This window comes from Copadichromis virginalis, linkage group LG2 (assembly GCF_057382275.1).
Source record: "Copadichromis virginalis isolate Kocher_CV1m ecotype Utaka linkage group LG2, C_Virginalis_male_GT1.1, whole genome shotgun sequence".
Taxonomy (NCBI): domain Eukaryota; kingdom Metazoa; phylum Chordata; class Actinopteri; order Cichliformes; family Cichlidae; genus Copadichromis; species Copadichromis virginalis.
In genome coordinates this window covers 8,726,645-8,745,446 of record NC_140619.1, presented here as the reverse complement: position 1 = coordinate 8,745,446, position 18,802 = coordinate 8,726,645, and the positions used below count along the sequence as shown (strand labels likewise).

General features: G+C 40.0%; 1 protein-coding gene across 1 annotated transcript; it reads right to left on the bottom strand.

The window, feature by feature from the left end:
- Positions 1–8,781: 8,781 nt before the first annotated feature.
- Positions 8,782–18,783, bottom strand: spmap2l (sperm microtubule associated protein 2 like). Its single transcript, XM_085469931.1, has 8 exons — positions 18,393–18,783; positions 18,271–18,301; positions 16,690–16,746; positions 16,110–16,244; positions 14,084–14,212; positions 10,822–10,963; positions 10,193–10,327; positions 8,782–9,500 (listed from the first exon to the last, which is right to left on the bottom strand). The coding sequence occupies exons 1-8, from the start codon at positions 18,409–18,411 to the stop codon at positions 9,369–9,371; spliced, it is 780 nt and encodes a 259-aa protein (XP_085326057.1). The 5' UTR covers positions 18,412–18,783; the 3' UTR covers positions 8,782–9,368.
- Between the last annotated feature and the right edge of the window lie 19 nt (positions 18,784–18,802).

Here is an 18,802-nt window from a genome sequence, read left to right as displayed (position 1 = left end):
TAAATAGATCGTTTCTCTTGGAAGGGGTGGTTGGGATTTTTAAGTGCCTCTTTAGCTTGCTTGGCATAGACTCAGCAACACCCAACCTCTCCTGACTGATGATGCACTTAAGGTGAGGGAGGCTGGTGTGCCTATTGCAACTGAAAGAACTGGACAGGGAACTTTTGTGATCCTGCCTTCAGAAAGCATCTTTTTTTCTCCTTTCTTGGGTGTTGGGTCATTTGCACTGGTATTTAATTATGATTAGACAACTAATTAACCTTCTTGCTGTCAAACAGAGCCCTTGATGCTCCCTTAGTTCACATTCCATCTTATTTACCGTCATCCAGCAAACTGTGCAAACAGACTTCAGTTCCCTTTAACAGAAGGGTTTAACTTAAAGGGAATTTAATCTGTAAAGTAAGCAGCAGTAAATTAGTAAATTTTTAAGCAGTTATATAATGCATTAATATCCAAAATATCCTGTGACACACCTGGCTTTGTCTCAAGGTACACCATTTGGGGGCCACAGCTCTGCAGTAGCCTGTAGTTAAGCTTAATATAGTGATGCCATGCAACCACGTTAACCTTTTCTCGTCATCGTATGAAAGCGCGTTAAAGTTATGAGATGACGCGAGTGAAAATGCACTATGCTACTGTATGAACAAATGCTGAGGAAAAACAACAGAGAAATCTCACGTCAGCTCCTTCTACATGATCAGGAGATGAGCAACCAAAACTGGTGCCCATTAGGTCCCCGAAGGTTCTTATCTATATCAGATGCTATGATGTCATTGTGTTGCCTAGCAAGCTCCTACAAACAAGTTAAAATCGCCTGTTTGTTGCAAAAAAACCTTTTAAAGACACTATCTCTACTTTTAAGATTAGGCTTAAAACTTTCCTTTTTGCTAAAGCATATAGTTAGGGCTGGACCAGGTGACCCTGAATCCTCCCTTAGTTATGCTGCAATAGACGTAGGCTGCCGGGGGATTCCCATGATGCACTGAGTTTTTCCTTTCCAGTCACCTTTCTCACTCACTATGTATTAATAGACCTCTCTGCATTGAATCATATCTGTTATTAACCTCTGTCTCTCTTCCACAGCATGTCTTTTATCCTGTCTTCCTTCTCTCACCCCAACCGGTCGCAGCAGATGGCCGCCCCTCCCTGAGCCTGGTTCTGCCGGAGGTTTCTTCCTGTTAAAAGGGAGTTTTTCCTTCCCACTGTTGCCAAAGTGCTTGCTCATAGGGGGTCATATGATTGTTGGGTTTTTCTCTGTATCTATGAAGCGCCTTGAGGCGACTTTTGTTGTGATTTGGCGCTATATAAATAAAATTGAATTGAAAGGCATCTTATCATTTTCATCTCATGACAATAACTTCTATCAATTATATACACAAAACTTTCATTATACGTAAACTAAATTATGACATCATCATGTTGCCCAGCAACCACATAACAATGTAATAAAAAGCACAGGAAAAACAATACAGCAGCATGAGCATGTATTAGTACAATGACAATGAAAAAAATTAAATTTAAAGTCTACTCTGAGCATTAACTTACTTATGCTGCTGACGTTTTAGATATGAAAATGTGTTCTGAACTTATCTGAACTGAAAATTTGGTGTGAGAGAAAAGGAAAGGAGGTCTCCTGCCAAGAGGCCAGGAGCAAAAACCCTGATCGTGGGAACTTTCTGCAGAAACCAACACCGACCCAACAGGTAGTTCCACTGCTCATTAACACAGCTGCTTTTCATAGTTGATGTTTTAACTGGCACACTCGTGAATTATGACCTATTAGCGTTTACATTCACAATTATTGAGAGGCTTTAGAGGACTTGTCTAGAAATACAAAGCACACACACACACACGCACACGCACACACACACACACACACACACACACACACACACACACACACACACACACACACACACACACAGTGGTGGTGTCTGTTTCCTGAGCCTGGGGGTGTTTTCCTCTGTTCAACCAAGCGTAAAAAGAAAGAGAAAAAAGTCACACCCACCAAAGAAAAAACAAGCGCATTTTTTATAGTCCCTGTAGAAAACACACATTGTATCACAGACCCTGCTCCTCTTCGCCTCCTCATAAATCTCCATCTTATCTCACAGTTTGGATTGCTTAAAATTGTAAATTGGTTTCAGGAGATATATGTGGTTGACTTTTCTTTTCTTTACTGCCTATAACAGTACAAAAGTTCAGCAGGTTTGTTAGAAGATTCACCAGGTTTAAAGGGTTAATATGAGTAGTTAACCATAGTTACCTCATAGGGTTTGCTCTTGAAACTAAGCTGTGTAATTGGCCTGTCTGTGTTTCAATTTAGACGTGTTTAAAGCTACACTTTATTTACACGTTGGTGGCACCATGTGAACAAGGTGTATGGTGCATGTTGTAGGATATTTTCTCCATGTTCATTTTAGCACATGTTCAGTTTCCAACATCAGTTTGTGTTCCTTTAGTCTCTAATCTTCACTCTCTTCTTGTCTTTTCTCTAGAAAAACATTGTGATGGTTTGAAAATAGGACACTTGCACCTGTTTCTATTCACACCGTGGCTGTGCAGAACAGTCGGTTTGTGGGTGACAATACTTTAGAACAGGGGTGTCAAACTCAAATACACAGTGGGCCAAAATTCGAAATGGAACAAAGTCGCGGGCTAACATTAATATTTATTGAAAAAAAAAAATCTTCCTCCAGATATAAGAATGAATCTTTTCTTATGGACTCAAACAAGTTTAGCTGAAAAACTGAATATGGAACAAGCAAAGCTTAATACTAAACAATATATATATTAGCTGTATAATACCAGTAGGCCTGCTCTAATAGTAATTTGGTATGGCTTCGCGGGCCAAATGTAATTAGGCTGCGGGCCAAATTTGGCCCGCGGGCCAGAGTTTGACACCTATGCTTTAGAACTACTCAGCCAGCATGAGCAAGTGTTTGAGGTTATTCGTAACAGCAAACCAAAGATAATAAATAGACACAATCAGGCAGATCACAGACAATAATATAGTTTGTGTAGTTTTATAAAGTTGCGATTGTGAGAATCAGTTTGAGGTTTTTTCTCATACCCCATCACAGGACTCGATTTAGACATAAAGTTTTTTGGGTTCTGGGTTTCAGTTATGATGGTTGTAAGATGCTTGGGTATGTACTTGAACGTCCTCACATAGCCAAACAAGCATGCCTGTGTGTGCATGCACACAGGGTGGAGCAGGCAGCAGTCACTGTTGGTGTAACAGTGGCCATTTACAGCCATAATGTGAGAACTGCTCATCCAAATGGCTTGAAATTCATCACTATAATCACTTGTGTGACCAGTAATGCACAGGCAGACTTTATCTAAGGGAAATACCCACAGTGCATAGTGTTGTGATGTAAAACAGAGAGTTGTAGTGTGAGCTAAAAGTATCCGGTTGTTCAGTCTGACGTCACTAGCCGTGTCTGGGTCTAAACTCCGCTGCAGGTCCATATATCAAATGATCACTATGGCATTACTGAGAGTTGAAAAACTGTCTAAAGTCTTTCATCTTTAATAAAATGATCAGCATTCTGCTCTACCAGGTGTAACAATTGAGTTTAACATCCAGGCATCCATGAAAACGGAATTTATGACATTTAACGGAGTTAGAAGTTAGCAGGGAGTTAGCTCGCTAGCTTCTATCTAAATACAATATAGCATGTCCTGACTGTGGGGTTTTGGAAACAAATTAAAACGTACAGCTCTGTTATCACTTCCAACATAAATGAAGACAGAAAACTAAACAGCAGTGACGTTTGTAGGGTTACTGAAGTTGGGCTAGCTGGTATATAATGATGTGCTACGTGATCGCTAGTGACACAGCTATGTTAGCATAATATAAACAAGCTAACTTTATTTCCACTCGATAAATGTTAACGTGAGTGTTCTCGGTCAGGAACAAATGTAATCGCATGGCAGGATGCTGTAAAAGGACCAAACTTCAACCAGGAGAACAACTGAGATAATCCATCCACAATACGAGGTTAGTCATTCATATACTGCTGCATGGGCTGGGCTGTAGTTACATCCTAAGGTTTTAAAAACTGAGCTTAAATAAATGATTAGTGGTAATAAAAGCCGAGCGAGGTCAACAGTGATCACTGACTGTTTTAGGAGCTTTTTGAGATTAAACAGAAGAAAATACATAACATTGAACATGTTAACAACACAAAAGCCATATTAAACGCCGACTACTTTAGGCCCGGAAGTAGGATTCGTCACGTCATCACTTAACGACCGGATTTGCAGATCATAATAAGGAAAGCCAAAGGAATGCTGCACATTAGATAGAAATCACTTAGGTGAAAAAAAGGCATGAGGCATGTTGTGCAAAGCGCTTTGAGTGCTCAAGTAGAGTAAAAAAGTGTTATATGAGAAGTAAGGTAAAAGGCTGGTGGATGCTCGGATCACCCATAACCAGTGTTATACCAGGGGAGTAACAGAATACATGCACCGTCATGACGTATTTAGAATACAAAAAATGAGTAACTGTATTCCGTTATAGTTACCGTTTAAAAAGGTGGTATGTAGAATACAGTTACTTTGTTGAAATAAAGGGATTACACGGCGGTCTTTTCCTGTTTCATATGTTCGACTATGCCCTCTCTATTTTTGGTAATTCCATACCGGTGGAAACCCAAACAAAACACGCATTAAGAGGCTCAAATCCCTGCAATCTCGCATCTCATAATGACGTGAAGAAATATTTTTTAAATTATTTAATATGAAGGCAATAGGCAGAGTGTTACAGGCATTGCTCAAAAGAATGTAGCCTCATGGGCCTCACTTAAGTAATCCAAAGTATTCAGAATACGTTACTCTCATTGAGTAACGTAACGGAATACGTTACAAAATACATTTTGAGGCATGTATTTTGTAATCTGTAGTGGAATACATTTGAAAAGTAACCTTCCCAACAATGCCCATAGGTTCCTTGGCATTAAAATACTCACAATACTAAGAAATATGTTTTGGTGCTGTAACACCAAACATATGTTCGAACACTTCATGAAGTCTCACATTCAGGATTCACCGCTGTGTACACAGGTAAAGTAATTTAAGTGTTTGAGGGCCGAGTGCTCAGGTTTGCTGGTCTGGGCCAAACACTTGCAGAAATAAACATGAAGACTTCGGCTGATGTTGTAAAGGGTCAAAGGTCATGGAGCTGTGGAAGTGAGGCTGATGTTCTTGCTCTCATCATGTTTGGCAGAGGAAATGTTTGCGCCTGTCCTCGAGTCACTCCAGCGAAAGGATGTTCTGCCTCCCCGATGAGCGTGTGAGCAGAATTTGAATGGAGTCTGGTTTTGTGTGTTGCTAAGAGGACTCTGCAGAGCTGCGAGGAATCTGCACTGCTCAGTTTGCAACTCACTTTTTTTTGGTCCAGTAAAAGGGCAACTGTTCTGATCATTTTAACCACCAGGACAGAAAAACAAAATAGATAATCTCTTTTAGCTTCCTGAACTCTGACTGAGACTTCCTGTGTGTTTTAATCTTTCTGGTTGAGTTGTTTTCTGTATCTTAAAGGCCCAACTTGACGTTTTATTAGTTTAACAGCAGTTAGTTTTAGACTGAACTGATTTCAAACTTTACAGATAACTGAAAATTCATTTTTGGATCATTTGCATTATAAAAACTAACAAAACTGAACATCACTTGATGTTATTCAAAAGCCAAACAGAAGAAAAAACACAGGTAGCCATAATCTGTCATCAATCCAAGAATCGACACCTTGTATAAAAAGCTTTAACTGAAGATAATCATTGAAATTAAGAGTCAGCTTGGTGATCCTGTGCACACAGAAGCATGGGATACTTAGTCTCAAGCGCACACAGTGATGCTTTAAAGACCTTCAGCAGGGTGTCAGACTTAATGCATGTCATTGTTTATGTGCTATTAATAGCAAAGTTCTTTCTGAAAGAACACTCCTCATTTTCTAATAGGTCCAGCACCACTCACTTACTCAGAAATTTCACCCACATATTAAAAGTCAACACATCACAGAGAGATCAGCACTTATATTTGTAAAGATTTGTCCTTTTAAATGGCTATAAAACTAAAAAACAACAACAACACTGAGTACAGATATTTAAAATGCATTTTGCAGTGCTGACCAATGTTACATGATTGCGAAAAGACATCTACACTAACGGCAAACCACCTCTGAACTACTTGGGGATATTAACCCTTGTGTGGTGTTCGTATTTTTGTTACTCAGCCAGTGTTCATGGGTCTGGTGGACCCGCTAGAGTTTTGGCTTTCCAAATTAACACTATCAAACAATTTTATGTTAAATTACTCAACAGATGTTTACTTCATCCCAATTACAAGACATATGAACAGCAAACATGGTTAATTTTTTCCCTTTACCTTTGTTAGATCACATTTATGAATTAATGTGCTTCTCGTTTTTCTTTTATATAAAATGTTATAAATAAATCAGTTATAATCAAGTGGAGTGAGTGGAAAGACACAACACATTTACACGTGAAAAAATAATTAATTGTTTAATTTTTCTTTTGAAAAAAACTGAACACGGGTCTCACAGACCCGAACACCATACAAGGGTTAAAGGAAGTACACAATCCTGTTTAGACACTTGTAGGCCCGCAGACAGACCTCTAACCCGCTTTCCAAACTAAAATTTGAACATCCTTGGACTTATGACACACTTTCAGGCACTTGGGATTTACACTCTGGCATCCTTTCCTCCTCCTGACCATTTTTCACTTATCTGTTTTGTCTGTTCTGGAACATTTACTCAAAAGAAATAACCCAAAGTGAACTCATATAGAAGTTCTGCTTTTACCTCAACTTATATGCATATAAATGGTGGTTGATTAAAAGAGTTTGCAGACTGAAGTCCAGCAGATGTATTAGTTCAAAACCACAGAAGCAGCAGGTAGAGCTGCTGCTGTGGTTGCCAGGTTCTCACTGCTCTGGGAAATATTTACCAAAGGGATTTTGTTTGTAGAAAGTCCCTGTAACTCCACCCTGACACAGTTGTTTGCAGAGCAATGCCATGCAAACAGGAATGAAAGAGATAAATGAATTCTTAAATACTACGATTTATCTGTGGTAATTCTGAAGGATCTTCATAACCGGACTGGTAAATATTAGTTTTAAACTCGGGTCTAAAACAGGACGGTTTTATAACATGAACATTGTGCCATGAGTGACTGCATCATCACCCTAAGAACATCTCACTTTAACTGCTTCCTGTATTTAGCAGAAGGTGTGGACTAACCATACAGCAGCAAAACATCCTGTGTCAGGCTGCTGGCAAAACACACATGTGAGAGATAAAAGTGAAGTGAAACGCAAAGACAGCAAAGACACAGAAACAAAGTCCCGGCGGCAAAACAAACGTGGGCGTGGACATAAAATAAATGGACTCATCATTTTATTTAAAACGGCTCCGTTTATAAGCTGTAAAAAAAGAGGAGTAAAGAAATGCTCACACCCTTCAGGACCTGACGTGCTATCAATATTTCTTGTTTAGTCTCAAAGATTTGCATATTTACACTTGCTACTTTGAGCACACTATTGTTAACCTGGAATCACGGTACAACTCGCATGATAGTTCAACTCAGGAGAGCAAAATGTACCCGCCTCAGCCAGTTGCTGTCTTTTTACTGAAGCTTTTGCTGCTACTTTTTCAGAAAGTGTTTTTCTCTGGCTTTTGCTGTTTTATCCCACCCATTTTCAGGTCAGTCCTGGGATCCTTCAGTTGATTCATCTACTGTTCACTGAAGCCTCAGCAGAAATAGTTTCAGGGTGAGGGTTAAAGCCTGAAAGAAGACATCCTTATGGGAGGGAAACAGGGAGAAAAGGTTTTTGCCAAATTACACAAGAGCTGGAATGAAATCAGGACTCATGGAGTCCAGATTAAAAGTTTTTGATTTAAATCATCAGCAGTATTTCCTTGCACGGAGGTCGTCAGGAGGAGAGGTACAACAGTGAGTCTCTACAGCCATCTGTAAAACATGGTGGTGGCTCTATTGTGGTTTGGGCTGCATTTCAGCCAGTGGTGTTGGGATTCATGTCAAAAGCGATTGAATTGTAAATGCGGAAAATTATCACCGTGCAATATCGTCTGGAAAGCATCCGATTGACTACAGCTTCATTTTTCAGCACGATCCCAAAGACTGTCTTTGGGTGTCTAATATGACAAAATGATAAAGCAAGTCCTTTTTGTATCTGAAATGTCAAAGGTCATATCAGGACAGATGTGGATCTAAACAACAATGTAAACAGTTGCAGAGGTGGAAATTCTTATTTTTTGCTTTACTCTCATGAATAAATGTTTAAGGTAAATTAAGGGGGAACTGTTTAAAATCATGTTAAATGCAAAGCATAAATGGAGAAACTAAACGATTTTTTGACTCCTCTTGCATCTCAGTCAAATTCCCACCTCTGAGAACGTTTTCTCAGCTAACAGGATTTCTACTTTTTATTATTTGCTTTGCCTCCATGCTCGCCACCTCCTCTGCCTTCTTTACACCTCACGGTTGGATGTCGTGATTGCAGCCGGCTAATCCCTGATTAGCCTCACAGTGGGTTGTAGGTTCACTCTAGAATAATGGATGAGCAAATTTTTACAAAGCGCTTAGTTACAGCAGCCAGTGTTGTAAATAAGATAACAGCAGGATTTTCACGATGATGTCCCGGCACCCTATGTCAAAGTCATGACCTTTGACATAGGAGCAGCTTCTGAATAGCTTCTACTTTACCCTGAAAAAAAAAATCCAGAGATTTGTGACATGACTCTGAGAGTGTTTATAGATTCATACACACATGGTTGTAATAAAATGCAGAATCCTGCTCGGCTGCAAAGGCAAAAACCACGTGGATCGCAGTATCGTGCCAAGGCTCAGACAAAAGCTGCAGACTGTAGACAGAGAGAGCCACAGACATGTTTTTATTCTTAACATTACTCCCTCAATCTGCCAAGGCATCAGAGATTTAAACCAGCAATATATCAGGTCAGCCATATCCAGTCCAACGCTAACTCATTTAAGATTTCATAGACATGCTGATGACGATGACGACAGAGCTACACAGAGACAGATACTCCAGTGTTTCCCTGTTGGATCTCTCTGGCTCGTCATTAATTTCACAGTAAGTCGGGGGTTCATTCTTGGTACTACTTTTTCTGTTCACAAGCTGTGATAACTCGCTCGAAATAACTGTCATAATTACCATTAAAGAAGCTGTGAATGTAAATAAAGCACAGAAACACGAATACAGGATCTGAATTTCGACCTTTAAATGTTTCTGCTTTAGTCTGGGGTGGAAAACACAAAGAGTTCAGTCTGGTGAAACACCGACTCGATGGCGACGCGCACTCAGATGGACTGGACGTTTTTCCGGCTCCACTCTGGGTCTCGTGGTGGGATGTAGTCCTTGGAAAGCTGCTTTGGTTCTGCCAGCATCTCAATGCGAGCGCTCGCTGTGGCTCTCCTCGCTGCTCTTGAAACCTTATTATTGAGATTCAAACATTAAATTCCATTAATCACAGCCACTTGGAAAAAAAGAATAAGTGAGCAATAAAAATTTAAACTCTAGTGGTAAAAGCTGGTAATTATGCTGCATTTTTATGACCTTCATCAAAACATAAAAGGCATCCTGCAAAACAACAAGTCCCAGAATTTCTCCATCGGCAGAACGACATTAAATATTCATTTGCCTGATTATAATTATTGGAAAGTGTCACAGTTCATTAAAACAAGGTTTTTATGATGTAAAACAACTGGTTCACACAGCTGGAAAATATTTGAATTGACAGTGTGATGTTGAATACACAACCCTAGCAAACAGTTTTAATTTATGCTTTGCTGAAAGACTTTTCTAGTGTTCCTTAAAAGCCGCACATTACTGGTCTTTGAGCCTCCTGATGGTATTTATTTGGCATCATAAACTTGGGGTTAGACTAATGTTGGTGTTATACTATCTGTAACAGAGTATGTGAGGGTTTGCTGGGGAAATTTCAGAGGTTGCAAAGGTGTAAAATAAGGCCACCAGCAACACCGGCTCTTTTAAGTGGCCTCCAAGAGGATGAAGAAATGATAAAATAAGAACACACTTCTTGTTCTTGGAGTCTGCATGCTAGACTAAAAGTAGTACAGTATTTAGTGACATGGGGTGATGCTGTGTTAGTGAGAGCACTTACAGTCCAGATGGATTCCTCTGGACGTCCAAGTGTGCAGCAGATGTTGCTCTCCTTCAGTCTGGGCAGCGACAGCTGGACGAGTCTCTGCGAGATGCGAGCTTTTCTGGATGAGAGAGAGACGATGGAAGCAACGCTCTGCAGACGAACAGAAGGTATTAGTTTCTACTTTCACAACACATCCCTGCAGAGACAGAGGAAGGCTGATTTGTTTATAAATCTGCTCGACCACTTCACATTTAGGTGCAAAAAATTTAAGAGCCCGAGGTTTAAAACATTTAGTTTAGATCAAAGTGGCTGCTAACGATTACGTGGAAGAAAAGTTCCTAATTACCCGAACCTCAAAAGATTTGATCTTTTAAGCTACAAATATGTGGCTTTTATTTCTTTTTTTCCTATTACAGCTAATTCAATGCAGTGTAAACCCCATTAAACAAATTCTTTCACCACCAAAAAAACAACAATTTTCAAGCTGAATCTATGCCAATAAAATATTGAAAGCATATTTCACAAAAGCGTGTGTGATTAAGCCTCCCTGTGATTACACAAGAAGCCATGAGGCACCAAACTGAAAAAGAGCATGGATGTTTGCACGGATTTGTTTCTGAAATGATCTGCTCTGCTCCTCTTACCTCCCTGCTCCTCTGGAAGTCCGGATGTGCGAGTTTGGGTTTGGAAAGCTGCAGCAGTCGAGGTGTGATCACGGCACTTTTCACCCTGGGATCGGTGTGCCACACAGGACAGTTTTTTTCACACTGAGGCGTGTGAGGAGGCCTGTGGGACAAGCAGACTGCATCTTATACCGCGAGAAATAAACCCCTGATAATGCAGAGCTTCGTAATTCTCACATTCTTCTTACATTAGGCCTCGCACAATCGTGTTCCTCAAATAATCCTCAAAATCTTTATCATTCTTGTCAGTACCAGCAGCTCTCTGCCACACAGCTTCAAAAAATATGCAAATACATGTTAAAGATAAGCTGATAAGTATTCTAAACACTATGGTATGGTGAAACTTTCATTCCCATTGAAGGCACGGATAAGGCCAAAAGCTAGAAAACAAACAGACAAAGCTAAATGAGTAAACCTTACTGGGAAAGTGACTAAGATGTGCGTCATGTAAGTACAACAAAACTCTGTCACAGCCTAATAAAGGAAAAATGTAAAAAAAAAAAGAGAATATTTACAACATTTAAGCTTTTTTGGGTAGTTTATTGCCTGATCGTGTGTCCAGTTTGCTTGTTATTATTCAGTCTTCGTGTGCTTCCATTTATGTATAATTATTGCCTCAGTAGTTCAGCTTATCTTCACTACAGGATCAGATACAGAAATGCTCCCAAATCATTTTGGCTTTCTCTGCGCTTTTTTTCTTCACAATCTCCTTTTTGAGTTTGATTTTATCTGCTTTGTTTTGTCTCACTCATTTATCCGTCTGTATCTCTTAGAGCAACAAGATGAGAGTCTGGCAATTGTTACTTCTTATACAGGACATTAAAACAGCAATCACTGTGATATTTGTAGCCTAAAAAATGCAGACATCAACTTGTACTGATTTGAAACAAACAAACAAACAAAACAAACAAAACCTGGGATGCATCTCACTCCATCCAACTACATGTTCAGCTGCTGCCGCTGGGCTCGGGATTTATAAAAAGACTTCCGCGGCAGTCTACGAGGGTCCCAGAGGTGCTGAGCCTTGGACAATAAGCTCTATTGTCTCGTCTCCTCGCTCTTCCACAGTCTGTCACTGAAATAACAGATGTACGAACGCTGGCTTCCTCACACTGCACAGTGTTGGGCCTGATCCTCTGCTCGGCCTTCTCAGATTTAACTTTATGATTTGTTACATTCTGCTGGAATTAAACTTGAGACTTTGGTTTGCATGTGAGCTCCTGCAGGGAGAATAAAGGCTTTGGAGTTTGACATGTGATGGGGGGCCGTGGAAATATCGTTTAAAACAGACAGCTCAAAGAGTTTGTCTGGCTGCTGCTTATATGCTTCTCAACGCCGAAGCAGTAACGAGCAGTTTGACATAATGGCAAATGGGGGAAATATATAAATATACCATGTAAAATTTCAAATCCACCAAACCAAACTGAGTCACATAAGCTTTTACTTAATGAAAATGCATTTATTTATAAACTTCTTACTACACAATTGATTTAGTGTTTAGTCTTAAAAAGCTCAGAGTTGCCAAAGTATTGCAACAAAATAAAAGACTCGTGATTTTATTTGCATCAATGCAGGACTAATCTACGGTAAGTAAGCTCCATGTTAAGACACCTCACATCTGGAAAACTGGTAGACGGTAGGTCCTTAATTGTGTGATATATGATAAATTGTATTACTGATCATGTTAATCTCTAAAACAGCAGCATGGCTCATATAACAGGCAAAGAAAGATTCCCTCCGCAAAAAGAAAATCTTTCAGCTTGTCTGCTGCCCCTTTGAGGCCCTCTCCTTGAGCACCTCTGGACAGCTTCCAGTGGTGACCAAGGAAAGATATTTTAACAGTGCTGTGCACAGTTACGGCCATTTTTTGTTGAATGTCTTCTCTCAGACTCGTCAGGATGTTATAGCCCAAACGATTTGGGGAGAAAAGGTTTTTTAAAATGTTTCATTTGGATGAGTCTTGATATTTAACCTGTGGTGGGGTTATCACCTTCGAGGTGGTCCTGAGGGTCGTCATGTGCAAAGATGTCTACCTCACTAGAGGTTAAATACCTGGGAGTTGCAATCGGACATCTAGCTCTCTGTTAATCTCTGAAAAGAAAAATTATGGTGTTTGTTTCCCAGACTAGGATTAAGCCTAGTCCTAGACTAAAAAGATTATCAGTGGTGATCTTTGTGGCATTTTTCCTTATAGTCTGGGACTTAAACCATGACTGGGAAAGTTGATCATGGTCGCTCATTGTGTTTGATACAGTGGTTGATGTTTGCCCTCTGTGCTAATTTGATGTTGCAGATGACGCAAAAACACCAGGGACCTTCAAACACCTTCAAACCGTTTGAAGCACTTGAGGGGAGATCAAGAATAGAATAGCCCTTTATTGCCATTCTACATGTAACATGAAATTATGGGTGCTCCACGCCAACTGTGCAGGAGTAAAAAAATTTTTATGAATAGTAAAAACATCAGGAAAAAAATAGCAAACAGAAGAGATATATACAGTCTAGAGGAATACATATAAACTGGAGGAATATATACAAAACAATGGAAAGGCACACATTGGAGAGCAAAGTGCTTGGAGGTAGTGCAAAGAAAAGACTTGGTCTGAATGGAGTCTGTATGTGAGTGACATGAGTGATGAGAGTTACTCAGACCGTGGCTCAGATTGGTGAGGTGGGTGGGCAGTGGTGGTTTGTGAGGAGATAGTGTTTGTTAACAGTCTAAATGGCTCAGGGGAAGAAGGTGCTGTGAGTCTGGAGGTGTGGGACCTGACTGCCCTGAGGCATTGACCAGGCTCAGTGGTGGGTGGGGTGCGAGGCGTCACCTGTGATGGACCTGGTATTCCTGAAACAGGACGATCTGGCGATAGCCTCCAAGGAGACAACCGTGAAGGAGAAGGTTTTGTGTTTTCATTTTTTATGACCAGAAACAAAAAACGTTTCCATCCCATCTTGTGTTGCATAAAAACATTTAAACCAAGCACGGGTTTGATGCTTCTTATGCCTAGACGTCAGAGGAAATAGTATCCCTTGAGTGTCACTGATTGACCTGTAGGTTACATGTAACAGCTGTTTCAGACAGATCATTTGGAAATGGTTCACATTGAAATAGAGAAGTAGAAGTAGAAGATGCTTATTGTGCAGGGCTCTCCAGCTGCAAAGATAATATGTTTGCATGTAACATGAACACACATGGATTAAGTTTAGCATGCACTGAGGCTTTTACCCTGCATCCTGGGAGCTTCGAGTCCTGGTTCTGGGTGTCGACAAACGCAGGGTGTTTTCGTACTGGGACGTCTTGGAGGAAGGTCGCTGGGTCTTCCTGAAGAGGCTCGCCGTCGCCTCCTCCTCCTTCCTGCAGGAAAATGGAAGCCATTAGCGTGCCCATTATGTGCTGTGTTGTGTGTCTGGAACAAAACATTGTCTTGAGCCAGAAAGAAGAAAGTAGGAGGAGGGGATGATGATGAAGGGGCAATTCAGAACAATGGTTAAGTGTCAGTGTTCAGCTGATGACGGGGGAATGAGTGGAAAATGCAGCCGGAAAAACATTTAAATTTCATTACACAGCCGAGACTGCGGAGTGACACTCGAGGTTAAATGTTCGCTTCGCATTGTTTTGCTCCTCGACGGTGTGTCACCGATGCAGAATCCTTCCTGATTCAAATAACGAGGAAAAAATCTGATCAAACTTTTTATATCAATAAAAAAGACGAATGGCACATAGAAAGATTAACAAATTGGTTTTGGACTTTTCATGGCATTTGTTGACACTAGCAATAAAAAATACAAAATCTTACTCTTTTGTTGTTAATGCCGTTATCTTGAACTAACGATCCACTCCTCTAATCTAAAAAAGCTGAGTAAAAAGTACAAAATTGCCACCACAAACAATTTATCCACACAACAGTTCAAATTTGAGCAATTTTCTCTTAAAAAGCAGAAATCAGAAAATATTTAATTGTTAAAGGTAACTATTGTAAATTCCTGAGCTTAAAATAGTTATAGTTGTCACTATAATGTGAAGAACCAACTGCTATGACTTCATGTCCATAGTGTCTATGTATTATGTATTATGCTGGAGAGACGTTTGCTGAAGTTGAAATGGGGCTGGACTGTATTTTTGTGCAATACCAATTTATACCACAAGATGGTGTATTTAAGTAATGTAGTCTTTTTTCAGAAAGGTATCTTAACTTAAATGGTGACCCGGAAAAGGCAAAAAACTGAGGGCGAGCAAAAAGAAGCTGCACATTTCAACACTGCCCCTTGTGGTGAAACCTTTAATTAAAGGGTAATTAAAGAACGTACCTTTGATTAATGATTTTACATGTTAACATATTAATTTTCTAATACATCTGAAAAGATTTTCAGTGATTACCTATCATCTTTTTAGGCTGTTTTTCTTTACAGATGCCAAAAAAGCTTCTCAAATATATGGATTTGTTGATTTTCTTTGTTTTATATTAACACTGACATCATCTGTCTGGATTTAGGGATCATCAAGTCAAATAGTGATTATAATAATAATAAATAATAATAATTAGCTGCACACCTAATTGGCCTGAAAAATTCAAAAGTTCCAGCTGCCAAGTAAAATAATTAACGTGACACTATTGATAAAGAAACCTTGACCACAGAGCCAAATAATCAGATTAGAAATGAACAAAGCGGACTAGACATCTTGCCTGCACTCTCATTAAATTAGGCATTGAGGCTAATTATCAGATACAATAGCCCTGTAAATACATTTAACTGATGTAGCTTACAGCAAATCAGAGGCAGGGAAAAAAGGATCAGTATGTATGCAGTGAGCATCGGGAATCAAGCTCCTCTATAGCTGATGGTCTGCACCAAACCAGCAGGTGATCAGTGTCATCTTCCGTTACAGTGAATTATTACTGCAGTTCAGTGAGCTGCACTTCCTGCGCGTGGGTTTCTGATTGAGTTACACTGAACATCGTTGCTCCTCTCATCCGACAGCTGATGCAGGAGAAACAACAAACAGAAGAGCTGTGGACCTGTAGCTAGCACTAATCGAGCCTGACCGCTCTCGAGGGTGATCACCTGGCATCAGTCCCGAACATCACTTTACTCTGTGCTAAAGAGCTCTGCGAAGATTTCCACACAAATATGTTGATGCATCACAACATAAAAAGCTTGTGTACACTGCTCTGATCACAAACAGCCCTCCCTCTCATGTCTTTTTGATAGAGTCATCAATAATGTTGGAGGAACAGCCGGGCTACAGTTACCTCCGGTGGTCCTCCCTTGCTGAGAAATCTCTTTTGTGCCTGGATAGGTATTGGATTCTTGCACTTGGAGTGGCTCCGAGCGCTGAAGCGGAGATGGGCCATACAGGCCCCTGGTTGCCCCAGCTCAGCTTCTCACTGATCAATGGAAAGGTTTCCAAAAAGGAGCTGTGATGATAAGCATCTTTGTGCAGAGGCAGAATAAATATTTTCCCAAAGAAAAAAAAAAAAGATCCATTCAATCAACAAACCATAAATTCTTCTCATTTCTCTATTGTTTTTCTCTTTTAAACACACATTCGGTGGGTGCCAGACATCTGTCTTTAATTATGCACTTTGGAGAAATTGCACTCAAAAGAAGGAAACACTGACCACATAGGCTCCTGAATTCTTGGGAGTCAGTTTTAAGTCAATTTTCAAATGATGTAACAGCTGGAAGAGAACTAAGTATGCTCAAAATGTTTAGGGCTTTAAAAACAGACGTGTGATGAATAGTGGCCATTGTGGCGTTACAAAAAGTCTGTGTGCAGAAAGAATTCGGTTTTAATCAAGGGGAAGATGCTCGTGTGAGTCAGCTACTCACCAAGGAGTCGTGGCCCAGACTGTTTTTGAGGTTTTGTGTTGAGCCAACTCCAAGATTCTGTCAAACGACACAGCATTCACAAAACAGCAAAAACTAACAATAAATACGAGTGTATTTCAGGGACTGTGGGCCCAAAGCGGGGCTGTGCAATCGCTCAGCGAGTTTCCCTTCTCTGTTTAGGGTTTTCCATATTTTGGCTCCCAAACAGTCTCTCTCATTTTTTTAAAATCTCTGTTTCAACTTTAAATCTTTACCACCAATCAAAAAGCAAAGACGCGAATGCCAGAGTTTGACTGTGAGTCATTCATTTTCATGACAGTGGTTTCCTATTTTGCACCACCACCTCCATTTAACCCCTTTAATATCTGCAATGTTCCAAAAATACTCCCTACTAGAGGTTACTGATTATATAAAACATGGATTTTTACAACATAGCTTTGAATTTTCAGGTGTTGGTTTTAAGCTTGCATCAGTATTAGCATCAAAAGCTTAATCTAAAACTGTAGGCAAACTATTTCCCCCATTTATTCATTATGTTGGTTTCAGCTGGTTACACTTTTAGCTCCTTTAAATGGTTTAATCCTGACTTTTAGCTTAATGTTTCTATTCTTTCTTAATGACTTTATGTTAATTAGATGGTTTTATCATGATTTTACCTAACCTGTTAAGAGTTTTGGTGTTTTAACTGTTTATTGCTGACATTTAAGTTTCAAATTTCTTTGCCAGACTTGAAGCTAAATTTTTCTTCCAGACTTTTTATTACTTTTAACTTCATTCCTGCCTTAAGCCTTTTTATTCTCAACACTGAGTTTTTTTAAAACTGTTAGCTACTATTGAGGTTTTGTACTCACATGAGCACTCGCCATGTTTAGAATAAGGCCCCAACTACACAGGCCTTGACTAGTCCACGAGTAACATTTTAGCAGTCGCCCACAGTTTGTATGGAACACACCAACTTTACCTGCAACTACTCTCAGAGTGTTAGTGATACACCCCAGAAACTGGAAACAGAGACATTTCTACTTCATAAAAAACTTTAACTTTTATTTTGCAGTAAAGTTGCGCCACTGCTCAGTTTGCAGACAAGTTTGTATCTTCTATGAAAATTATAGGCAACTGCAGCAATCTGCAAGCAACCAATGCAATTACAAAGAGATTTTTTTTTTGGAAAAGTATCGTCTCTGCAACCGATTTCCCTTCGCCAACCTATCGGGGGATATTTTTTCCCCCTCACAACCTACATTTTGTTACACCCGATATGGTGGAAAACTCTTGAGCAAGAAAATGCTGTTTCAGCTGTTTATTCCTGAGTTTATAGTTAAATGGCCTGTATTTGTATAGCGCTTTTACTAGTCCCCCCTAGGGACCCCAAAGCGCTTTACACACCCACTCATCCACCCATTCACACACTGGTGGAGGCAAGCTACAGTTGTAGCCACAGCTGCCCTGGGGCAGACTGTTGGTAGGAATGTTGCAACGCACAATATCTCCTTATAGTGGTCAATATTTTACACAAACACACCAAATCTATTGAGAATGATTAACTTTCTGAGAAAGGCATAAAGATCAAAACCATTTCACCTCTGTGATGGACCAAATGTGGACTGAACAGCTGCAAGAATAAAAAACAAAAGCAAAAAATGAGTTAAGGCTACCCCCCAATATTTGATGACTATTTTGCATGTATAAAGTGATAAATTTACCTTGTTTTCCAGACACCATCTCCCCTTGCGGCTGCTGTGAGCTGGATGCGTCAGCTTGATGTCACATTACTCTCTCCATAGCCACAGCAGGAGTCCTTAGCAACCAGCTCCACACCTGAGGACGCCCTGAAACTGGAGTCTGTGTGGTTAACTCAACCATCCGGCCCACTCAAGACTTCAGAAGCTGAACGTTATAAGGAAAGTGGACACTTCTAGGTCAGTTGGGAGGCCTACTGTTGCTGTGGCATTCTGGAGAGCTCGATTCAAAATATAAATGTGCTCCAATGGTGTGAAGTGACTAAATGTCAAGCGCTATGTTTGTGATGAGGCTTTGTGCTCACATGAGCAACGACACAGAGCAGTGCTGTTGTAAACAAAACTATGTGAAAGGTCAGTGGTTCAAAACACTA

Excerpts from the sequence above, each read along its gene's own strand:
- spmap2l (XM_085469931.1), bottom strand. Across the intron at positions 16,245-16,689 it reads GTCTGGGCCACGACTCCTTG|TGAGAAGCTGAGCTGGGGCA; the intron begins GTGAGTAGCTGA and ends TCCATTGATCAG. Across the intron at positions 10,964-14,083 it reads CGAAGCTCCCAGGATGCAGG|GCCTCCTCACACGCCTCAGT; the intron begins GTAAAAGCCTCA and ends CTTGTCCCACAG.